This window comes from Numenius arquata, chromosome 7, assembly GCF_964106895.1.
Source record: "Numenius arquata chromosome 7, bNumArq3.hap1.1, whole genome shotgun sequence".
NCBI lineage: Eukaryota > Metazoa > Chordata > Aves > Charadriiformes > Scolopacidae > Numenius > Numenius arquata.
The window spans coordinates 51244939-51256909 of record NC_133582.1 but is presented as its reverse complement, the minus strand read 5'-3'; the positions used below and the strand labels follow the sequence as shown (position 1 = coordinate 51256909).

At 40.0% G+C, this 11971-nt stretch overlaps 1 protein-coding gene across 2 annotated transcripts; it reads left to right on the top strand.

Moving 5' to 3' along the window:
• The first annotated feature begins 3 nt into the window (after window positions 1-3).
• On the top strand, window positions 4-10378 carry BTD (biotinidase). 2 transcript variants are annotated; one of them, XM_074150199.1, is made up of 4 exons: window positions 4-81; window positions 4762-4996; window positions 6526-6675; window positions 8109-10378. In XM_074150199.1, the coding sequence occupies exons 2-4, from the start codon at window positions 4766-4768 to the stop codon at window positions 9291-9293; spliced, it is 1566 nt and encodes a 521-aa protein (XP_074006300.1). In that variant the 5' UTR covers window positions 4-81; window positions 4762-4765; the 3' UTR covers window positions 9294-10378. The 2 variants fall into 2 exon arrangements, with proteins under 2 accessions (XP_074006300.1, XP_074006299.1); XM_074150198.1 differs by lacking the exon at window positions 4-81 and having other exon boundaries at window positions 4766-4996.
• Window positions 10379-11971: the final 1593 nt, after the last annotated feature.

Below are 11971 nucleotides of genomic sequence, written 5' to 3'. Positions count from 1 at the left end.
TGGCACGTCCCCCGGCCAATCAGACAGCGAAGGGGGCGGGCCCGAGGAGCAGCGGGTATCCACCTCTGACCCCGTTGGCAGGCTTGAAGAAGCCTTCTATTGGCTGGCGTGGGCGCCCAATCAGAGGCCGGGAGGCGCCTGCCCGCCCTCCGCCCCCACGCAGTGCCGAGCGGCGCGTGGCCGCCAGGGGGCGATGAGAGCGCGAGGCGGCGGTGCGTGAGGCTCGCGGTGCGGTGGCGCACGGGGGGCGGCCGTTAAACAGAGGCGCGCGTCTGTGAGGGGCTGGTGCGGGAGGCAGAGGGGAGAGAGGTGGTGGGGCCTGTCCGGAGCCAAGCGATCGGTCTCGAACCGAGGGAGGTGGGAGAGGGCGATCGGGTTCCCTACCCGGCCCAGGCTCCCTTAAGGCCGCGCTTGGCCTGTGGCAGCTCGGCCTCGAAGGCCTGTGGGAGCCGCAGGGCGAGCCGGGTTTGTAACTCGGGCGGCCGCCTCGGTGGTGTAACATGCCAGCTTTGTGGAGTCGGTCGGAGGTCGCTACCACAGAGCAGAGCAAAGTACAAGGTAATTTTAGATGAAGATGCCTGACGCCAGCATTCATGAGGAGAAGCGGGAGAGTAGTGTGAGACACTTCTTCAAAATCCTCCCTGAAGGATGGTGCACCACCATTTTACCTGGCTCTGGCCATCCTGGCCATGCCAAGCTTGCACGTGTTTGAGAAGTGACACAGTAGACAGTATGCGCTGCCCCATCCTCTGACTTGTCAGTTGTGCAGCCGTCTTGAGTTGTTCAAGCTGAACCGCTAATAACAGCAGCATTCTAATTCATTCTCACTCTGTCATTAGCTTAGATAATGTAGATCTTTTAGTTACAAAGAGACAAAGCGTATTTCAGGACTCCTGTGAAATGTAGACGTTTTATAAAACATTAGATTAGAATGGGCAACATTCTTTAAACATAGATTGCACCTCTGGATAAAAACCAGGAAACTAGGGGAAGGTTATATAATGCAATGCACACTGAATAAATATTTTTCAGAAAAGGAAATGCAAGATACCTGTTTCAATTGAGCTATGATTGCATTGCTAAAACGAAAAAAATCTTCCTAAAATCTATATAGTAAAATACTGTATTAAAATATAATGCAGCATCTAAAAGCAGTAGACAGGAGGGATCAGGGGAAAAAGCTTGAATTTCACTGTATTTTTACATCTCTATAGGGGCTCTTGTGTTATATATTCTGTATGTTAGAATTGCAACATCATCACAATTCATGGATTCGCTCATTCATTCACTCAATGTAAGAAAGACTTTTACTTATTGTTTCATAGTAAATTTAGTATTTTGCCTGGTAATTATTAGTGTTTATGTTACTATATCTTAACAGGCGTTTGCTATTAATCACTTAAGAGGACCCACAGTAGTGCTGTGCTGCTGCTGCTTTTTACAGTCTCTTGGATTTTTCTGAATATAAAAGTTCTAAGAAGCAGGGTAGGTATTGCCTTTCTCTGTGTTTACATCTATATATGGTGAGAGTTGACAAACTTGTAAGTTTCCAAAGTTGTTGAAAAGTGAGTGACTGGATGCGTTACTTTACAGTGTACTGAGATTAGAGGGTTCTGAAAAACTGAATAGGAAAACAGTGACTGGAGAAACACTGTGACTACAGAAAAAACTTGTCTGAATTGGCATCCAAACTTAAACATCAGTCTCTTTACTTTTGGTATAGAACTATAACTAGAATACTGTGACTGCATGGCAGTAATACTGCTATGAAATGCTTATATTTGTGTGAGATGATCCTACGGAAGATATCTGCCAGGCAAAAGACCACATAAATAACAGTAAAGTGACAGAAAAAGAAATGAAATTATAAAGCATTTCAGTTAATGAAAATTTCTTTTAAAGCCATAGCTTAGGTGAGGTGACAGCTCTGAAGACCCTAAACAAATTAACTACTCTTCAAGGAAAGGATTTATTAGATAGTGTAGCACTATCTGTTAGGGAAAAAAAAACAACAAACCAAAACCAGAATGTGGCTGAGACTTACTTGCAGTCTCACAGCTTAAGGGCTGAGTAAACCCTGATGGTGTCCTTATTTTGGCTGGAAAGGTTACTATCCCCAAGCCCAGCCGTGGAGCTTGTCACAGCTTTCCCTGTTAGAAGCAATCCATTAGATGGCAGGGTTCTGTTGTTTAAGCTGTCAAATAGGGGAAAGGCATAAGGGAGCACTCACATAAGTGCTCAGCCATTGTCTGTGGGACTAGCAGCACAGCCAAGGATAAGGACTCAGAGGAATTACTTTAGTTATTATTTTAGTTGGCCCACGTTCATCCAGATGAGATTGCGTAGTTGTATATTCAGTACTAAACCTCTTGAGTATCTAAACGAGGAAGGGATTCAGGATAGGACTTGGAGTGTTTTGGACCACCAGAAAATAAACCGTGGCAGAAAAATGAGGAATCTCTAAGCATGTCTGTAAAACAGAAAATTTTGTAGCAGCCTGTTAATTTTTTTTTTTGCTAATGTATTTGTCTTAGAAGGCAAAAAGGCTATTTTCTAACACATAGCAATTCCATCCTGTGATCTGAAACTCTCCAACTTTATCACTAGTAATGATGAATTCTGATTACATCTTAGTTGACAACTTTGTTGAGGAACAGCTGACTAGAACCCATTCCTGTCCTAAATAGGCGTTTTGGCTCTGAAGGGATGACAGAAATAGAAAAGATAGTTTTGTCAGTGAAGTGCAACACTGTGTTTATTTTCAGTGGCTTCCTTAACTGGTGAGAGGCTTCCCACCTCTCGTCTCCCTCCCCCTGCTACTGCTTTATGTCTTCACGTGTACCTTGGTATTTCATTTGCAAAGCTGAGCTGCACAGGACAAAGTAGGACTTCTCACTTCTCAAAACGGTTACAGAGATGCCAAGGCTCTATTCTGTTTTTATTGTGCTTTAGGTAACTTAAATTTACTGTTGAAGGCATGTATAAATGGACACATTGGCAAATTAGGCCTCAAGAAAATATGAACGTGTAGTTGACCTTGCAGCATCTAATAGCTAAGTTACTCCTGGACCTTTACAAGTGTTACTACGTATTAAGACTTTTTGGTTGAGAAGACAAGTGTTCTGCCTACCATAGGCACTAAGGTTATGATTTTCCTGTCCTACATGGGATTGTGTTGCTATTAAACCAGTTGCAAATAGTGCATAGAGCTCATGGAAGCAAACAAGTGGCTTAAACTAAAGTATTACTTATGAAATGCTTCAATTTGTTCATTGTTAGATACTAAACCAGTTGGTGATTAGACAAAAAAAAAAAACCCAAACCAACAGTATTGGGAATTACTTATTATCTGCTTTTCATTCTGGAATTTAAGAAAAGAAATACTTTAAGTTAACTTGTCGCAGACTTTCTCTTTTAGGTAGAAAACTACAGTTAACATAACATGAATAAAAAATAAAAATATGATTAATTTAAAATTGATCTCTTTTTCCTGCTGAACTCCTAATGGGAACTAGAGAAGGCTCTTGATGCACGTGTTTTTCAGAGTCTGTATTTGCTTTGGAAAAATTAAGGGAGTTGTGGATCACAAAGATTGAAAAGCACTAAGTGTGTTTTGGAACTTTATTTTTCTTGGATAAGAATTACCAAAGAGCAAATACAATTAAAAAGTCAGTAACTGAACTTGAAGACTGTGGGCAATCATTATATAGCATCAGTGCATCTCTCTTGCATGGTCTTCCAACTTTATATTCAAGATATAATTCCTTAATGATACTAGTAACACAAGTACAGAATTCTCTTATTGTGAGAATAACATGGCATTTCTATAGTATTCCTTAAGCATTGCACAGCTGTTGAGTGTCAGTCCATCCTTGTTCTGTGTGAGTATTTTCCCAGCTTGGGAAGTCAAAAGGCTACACAGGGAGCCCATGTGGGAGAGTGCCCCAGCCTTCTAGACTCACTAATTTTTCATTTTTTTCTAAGAAAAGCTTAATCATGTAAATTTTCTGCATTTTGTATGGATTTTTGCTTTATTGTTATTACTATGACAGCATTTTTAACCTTACCTATCTGGATTTTACTGGAGGAATGCAGATCTAAAATGCAGTCAACATCTTTTTAAATACTGAGAAAAGCTGCAGTGTATGAGACAAATTAGTCTATTTATTATATACATGGAGTTGGGATAGTGTGAATCCATCATCCATCAGGAGAGGCATTTTCTTGATAGAAAGATAAATGAATGCAGAAGTAGTGTCTAGCGTAATTCTTTTGGCAATTATCTGTTTTGGTATTGATAAAATAAGTTATATCACTACTTGACTATTAAATATTGTGTCCAAATAATTTTAGGAAATGCTACTTTTAAATACATCCCCCACCACGAAATGGGGGAGAAGTTGCAAATTTGCAAGCTGCTTTTGACTTTTCCCAAAGATGTTTTGATATATGGTGCAAAAGATCTATAAATGAATGATAAAGTTTATTGGAAAGGGAGACAAAGCAAGGAGGTCAGTAGAACTATATATGAAGCAAAATTGCTTTTAAATAGGACATGGTTATTTAAAGCAGCAACGTAGATAGACTTAAGGTTCAGAAACAATAGGCATGTGGTCATTCAGGAATTTAAAAACACCACACGGTTCAAACACTGCTAAAAGTCTCAGTTACAGTCCATATTTAATCGTAAATTTAAACTCCTGGCACTATATGTTTCTCCAGCTCCCCTCACCCCACCTGTTTGGTTTTTTTCCCCTCTAGATTTATGGCATACACCATGGTGGATCTGTGCTGGAAGCTGTCCATCTGCTTTTTTTGCTATCAAGTTGTCTCAGGAAGACTTAAGAGGGAAGGGCATTATGTTGCCGCTGTGTATGAACACGAGTCCATTCTGAGTCCTAACCCGACAGCCCTGGTTGATCGACGGTCTGCACTGGAACTCATGGGCAGAAACCTAGATATCTATGAACAGCAAGTAGTGGCTGCTGCAAGACAGGTATGCCGCAGCTTAGGAGCAGTTGACTGTATCCTATGTATATATAGAGTAAGTGCTATTTGAGGATAATATTTCACATTTGTGTTCCCAGGCAACTAAAGCCATATTTATATACATAAGTATGGTCTGGGTTTTCAGACATTCTGACCTGCCAGCAGCTCTGAAAAAAATCAGGCCAATTAGCAGCTCGCCTGACTTGAGTTATTCCTAGCTTGGAAAAACACGCCTATAGTTATTTAGTATAGGGAAATTAATTTTCTATTTTGGTCTGAATACCTAGCTCCTTTCTGTTTTCTTAAATGGAATGTTTTTATTGAAAGATTGTCTTACAGGCAGCTGTCTTTGGGTTTGATTTTATTCCAGTGCTCTCAATGGAAATTCCTGAATGTTTCTGAAAACTAAGGAAGTTAAATGCTTTGGAAATGAATGTTCCACCATTAACAACTTTGTGGAAGTAAAGTTTTCCATTCCTTTCTCCTACCCTCCATGAAATGGTTCTCAGTCTAAATATATTTAGAGAGACTAGTATTTCTGGCTGTTCTTATGGACAGCCTCCTTTCCTTCCCTCCCCAAGAAAACCCAAAGCTGGTTCTAGTCAGAGGAAGCAGGCACTGCTGTCCCTATGCAGAGAAGAAATGACTTCCAAGTTTCATAGATCTATTGGTTTGGGACAGAAGAATTACAATTTTTGTATAGTTTGAAAAAGTGGTCTTTTGGGTTTTTTTTTTTTTTTTTGAGAATGATGACTGGGCATCAGAGTCCAGAAGCATAATAGCTATTTTTATGCAGTACTGCCACCAAGACATAAGTTATCCCAAAATCATAGCACAGATAACACATTTGAACTGACTTTTGAACAGTCACAGGAATCTGAGTGACTGATGCTGGATCTGATTCAAGAGGAATCCACTACATTGTTAGGAACAGATCTCCCTGAACTTCAGGTAGGGTATGCCTAACTCTGGCATGGCTGCATTTCCACCAGAATCTGCATTGCTTCCACAGTCAAGCAGTTTCTGAACACAAGACTCCCAGTACCCTATGCAACCCTGTATACTTAATTGAGGTATATAGCCCGGACTAAGTGATGCTGTACCTCTGACACAGGTACAGAATCTTTGACAAAGTTCATCTGCATAATTCTGAACAAAAATATAAGAAAAAATTTAATATCATCAGTCTCTACCCTGAATAATTTCATTCTCATGACTCATGTGGATGGAGAATACTTTTGGTAAGAATTTGGATGAAGTCTGCTCTTATTTGCATGCCTTTAAAATAATGTCAAATAGGTTATTTTTCAGGCTAAAAGGTATGTGTCAGGTTAAATAACCTTTTTTTTATATGTGTAGTTACACCTACTATGAAGTCAAAGAAAAGATATTTTCAAACTACATTCTTGTCAAAGTGTATTTGGGTTATCCTTAACTTTCTTTAGGTCTTTTTACCTATGAGATTCCCTTTTTTCCCCTTTCGTCTTTAGGTTGATTTTGCTTTGCCTACAAAACGTGTTTTTGTTTTACATACAGGGAGCACAGATCATTGTTTTTCCTGAAGATGGAATCCATGGCTTTAACTTTACCAGAAGTTCCATTTATCCTTACTTAGATTTCGTTCTGCATTCACAGTCTGTGAAGTGGAATCCATGCAGAGAGCCATATTTGTTCAATGACACAGAGGTAAATGTAGGAGTGGTTTTCGCAGAGAGGTGGAATAACTAAATGCTAGATTTGTGCTCCAAGTGGGAAACTAGCTCTAGTAGTTTTGCTTAGGGAAGTAAGCAAGAAGTTTAACAACTCGTAGTACCAGATTGTGTTTTTATGAACTCTCAGTTTATGTTGGTTTCATTCTTAGCAGAGGAGGGTTCTAGATACACACAAGCAAGATTAGCTTGTTTATGAGCCATATGGATTTGTCATCTCCCCCTCCCCAGCCTATGAAAGGGTAATCACTCTAATAAGATACATTGTTAGTAGTGTTATTTGGAACAACTTTGTTTTATATAAAACAACATAGCAGTATCTTCACTTTTGATGCATTCTTGTTACTCAGTTTTAATGACTTTGTGACATCAGCGCATTCTGACTCAGTGATTGTGTGTAAAATGATTAGCACAAGTAACAGGACTTGACCTGTTACAACGTAATAGAAGTCCCGACTTAGCACATACCAAGTGTGATTACAGATATGACCAGCGAGTTACAAAAATAGTATTTTCCTTGACTATTCTGAACCAGTAGTGAAAATAACCATGCTTAGTAATACAGACTATTTATTCCTATTGAGGTTACAGTAGTCACTATAACGAAAGTAAATAATCATGCATGTGCCTGCAAAGCAGAATTTGTGTGCCACGTGAATCACAGTTGTAAATGGTGACCTGCTTTGGCCCGTGAATCTTTACTACCAATGATCATGCACAAACAGGCTTGTCATTCAGGTCCTGTTTGGAGATTGCAGTACTGGCAGTCTTTGGTACAGCTCTCTATGGTGTGGAAGAAACATCCCAGTAATACTGTAGTCTGGAACTTTTTGTATTTCTTTTCTATATCTATAGAAAGTTTATCTGTTTACATCTCTGCTCTCTAAGTTGTTGCTAGTAATCACTTTTTTAAAAATTTAGAGTAAAAACATCTAGTTGCAGGAACAAGCCATTGCAGGCACAAATGATCATTATTAGAAGTTTGCTGTTCTAAAGGCACACAGAGATCGGTTATGCTGCCTTGTCAAAGCTTTCAGTTTACCAAAGCCGTGTTTTAAAGCCGTTGGTGCTCCTGCAACAGTCAGAAGTTTATCAACATTAATGCCCTTGAAATAGAGAGATTATTTATTCACTCACTTCCCAGGAAAGAAAAATCCAGATAATTTTTTAAATGCTATTTTGAAATTAATATCTGAAATACTTTTCAGTCTAGAAAGCTACTGGTTCCAGTAGCTTTCATCACAAAATCATCAGTGCTTTTAAATTTTACAGATATGGTCAAATATGTTCAGTTTCCAGTTGAAAATAATTATTTGGAAAGTATTAAGTCATAGCTTCTTAAGTAAAGCTTAAGTAAAACTTACCCCTCCATATTCTGAAGTGCTTACATTTCCCTGTACTGTTCTACAGGTTCTTCAGCGTCTGAGCTGCATGGCACTGAAGAACAAAATATTCCTTGTGGCAAACTTAGGGACTAAGCAACCCTGTGAGCACACGGATCCTCACTGTCCAGCTGATGGAAGATACCAGTTCAATACCAACGTGGCATTCAACGATGACGGTATGCTGGTAGCCACATACCGCAAACACAATCTGTATTTTGAATATGCTTTTGATACCCCCCCAGAGCCTGACTATAAACTCTTTGATACCCCTTTTGCTGGCAAATTTGGTATGTTTACTTGCTTTGATATACTCTTTTTTGAGCCTGCAGTGAACCTCATCAGACAATACAATTTGAAACAAGTTGTATATCCGACTGCCTGGATGAACCAGCTCCCACTCCTGTCTGCTGTAGAATTTCAACAAGCTTTTGCAACAGCTTTCAACGTCAATATTTTAGCAGCTAATATCCACCACCCTACCTTGGGCATGACAGGGAGTGGCATATACACTCCAGTCAAATCGTTCATCTACCACAACATGGAAAGTTACGGTGGCAAGCTCATAGTAGCAGAAATTCCTGTGATTACTACAGATTACAAAACCAATTTGGAGAGTAAAGAAAGATTCAGAGAGAACATACATCACTCATGTGAGACTTTTACAAGCCCCTCAATGGATGATCATGTTTGCTTTAAGGAGGGACAGGAGACCCCTGACAGAATATCAGAAAAAGGAAATGAACAGTTACCTCCCACATTTTATGCAGAAATGATGTACGACAACTATACCTTTGTTCCTTTATGGGGGGAAAAAGGAGAGCTCCAGGTTTGTGCCAATACCCTTTGTTGCTACTTAACTTACCAGAGAGCTGTTTTAACGGATGAATTATATGCTTTGGGAGTTTTTGATGGACTGCATACAGTGCATGGCACATACTACGTTCAGGCCTGTGCATTAGTAAAGTGTGGTGGTCTCAGCTTTAGCACTTGTGGACAGGAGGTTACAGATGCCACTGCTCTGATAGATTTCCAGCTATGGGGAAATATGAGTACCCCTTATATCTTCCCTTTACTGCTGACATCTGGTATTACTTTGGACTTTGCTGATCACATGGGCTGGAAAAACAACCACTATTTCATAAGCAAAAATAGAACATCTTCTGGGCTACTGACAGCTGCTCTATATGGGCGATGGTATGAAAAGGACTAGCACAGATACTTGACTGAATCAGAAAATAACTGCCCTTATTTTCAGAGTATATATCTTAACAGAAGTTGTTGAACATCTGTCCTTCACAGAGCTTCAGGTGTGTTTGTTACAGGACTGACTGATTAGATTCCACGTTTGGAATGATAAGTGAAGCACTTAACCTAGGAGGCTGTAAGTACAGTCTGTACCTCGATGGCTTATGTCCTACCAGAAGTAAAAGAACTGCCTTGCAGAGATAAAGGGTTGTAATGTGTTGAGAGGTTTTATTTTGGGAAAATAGTATTTCTCATTTCAACAGAATTTGTTCTTTTTAATTTAATCTTTGGTTTTCTGGCTAGGAGTATGGAAATGAATGGAGTGGAAAACCATTGCAAAAAGCATGTCCCAGCTGAAATCATTACCATTTACTGGCCACTCAGTTGGCTGTAATCCCATTAGAAAACTCTGTGAGTTTTCTCATACGCTTTTAACAGTAACTGAATGTTGCAGTTGTGAACATCTATGGAACAGGTAGTCTGGGGAAGGGGACATCAAATGATTGTGAAAAACTAGACTGCATTAAGACATAATTTTCAGCCTACTGTGCAAGGAATTGTGTTTAAAGAAGACGTCAGCAGTGAATATCAATGACTAGGTTATGTACTGTTTAAGTACTTCAGCTTTCTCCATTTAAAAGAGAGGTCATTCCAAGACTGTTTTGACTTTAAGACATCTTACACATTGTTCATAAATTCATTCAACAAGAGCTATGAAAAGCACATCATGAATTGTGGGACAGCAAGGTTTTTACATAAATACTTTGTGTGCCAGATGGCAGGTTCCTGCTGCTAAATGAGTAAAACACACCATTCTTTCCAGAGACTAACTAGATTAAGTGCTATAAATATTGTACTGCAGTGACAAACTGTTCTGCTGCAACGAAGAAGTTAGGAAGAGAATATTCAAAGGATATTAATTTGGGGGTAAATTCAGAGAAGATAGTTTATTCTCAAGCGTTATAATTTTGTGTGGTCTTATTGGCCATTATGACTTCATCTGCGTAACAGCTGTTGAGTAATGGAATAAACACAACTGATCCTTTGGTGAGTCCTTGTGTTCCAGTTGCTCAGTCTGTTAGTTGCGTTCCAGTGGCTGGGAGGAGCAGTGGGGAGCAGAGTGCTGATGGGAGAGCTGTGATTCTCCCCTTCGGTTGACTGAGCCAGTTCTGAGATGTGTTCAAACTCAAACCACTATGGCAGCTACAAGTATGCATCAGTCTCAATAAGTCCCTGCTTTGAACGAACTCACTTTCTGGTTTCAGAATGCAAAACAACCAAGAAATTGCTGAGTTTCTACCTCAAGGTTTCATAAATATTTACACAAAATAAGTATATAAATACCTATGATCTTGGGCTCTGTCAAACCTTCCTTCTCCAAGCTGTATTACTGTGAGCCAGGACACAGCTTTGATACAGCAACACAAGTTTGTTTATCCTGCAGCATATATTGGACAGAAATACGGAGAGGGGAATGCCTATATCTCATTAGACATAAACTTACTGATGTAAAAGTAGGCCATCTCACCACAGGGTTATTAAAAATCATTAATTCTTTGGCACCCATAGCGGTGTTCTTGTGCACAAGTTCCAGACCATACAGGGTAAAACAGAAAAGCGTTTGTGGTGCTTATTCATGCTTCTTCATATGGTTCTAGTACTGTAAGATCAAGTCTAAAAGAACTGATGAACAGCTGCAGAATTTCAGCTCTCGGGACAAGCCTCCCCACCTCACTTTGTCGGCTGAAAAACATGTGTCCTCTTGCACGGGAACTAAATCCTTCACATTTAGTTCCAAAGCAGACTGTTAATTATCACAATAAATCAGGCTAAACAAGCAAATAGAGTTACACATACTTACTATGCTTCAGTTAAAAAAAAGCATTTATCTGAGATACTTGCCAAGTGAGTTCCACAGAGCACTCTAACTTTGGGTATGTCAAAACTATTAGAAAACAAGACCTTCTGGCCTTACCATTTCCATGTGGCACGTTGCTGTGTCTCCTCCCTAAAAAAACCAGATATAAGCATTAGAATATGTTCTCATATCCTGTTCCTTTCACCCAAAAAACAGCCTTTAGCGAAGAGACATTGGAGGAAGTGGAACAGACAGTACTAGCCACAATGGAGAATTACCAAGAAGTAACTCCCCCACCACCATCCCGATTTTTGAAGGACAACAGATGTATCTGTTATGAAATGGGGTGAGCATGCAGTAACCTATGACACTCGCCACCACCGATGGGCAGGTTCTGGAAGCCTGTGTGGAACAGCAGTGCTGGTATTGCCCTGCTGAAGGCAGCACAGCTCCCGAACAACCGGTGTTCACCTGAGTGCAGCTACCTACCATGTACTGAGGTGGCGTGGGAAGCCTTCAGCAAGGCTGATGTTCATGCAGGCAGGCTCTTAACATACTGTAATGCGGCTCATCATCTAGCATCTCCTCAGTGGATATAAACAGTTTTATTAAAACTTCCTGAGCCATTTCCGTCTGTGAGTACAACAAAACCAAACCAGAACACAAGGATCTTACAGGAAATACAGCTTAAGCCTGGAGCAGCTTTTAATCACTTGGTCTGTTGACTTGTATGAAATCAGGGTTTGGAAATTTGTACCGAGACCCAAGGAACATCCTGTCAGAGG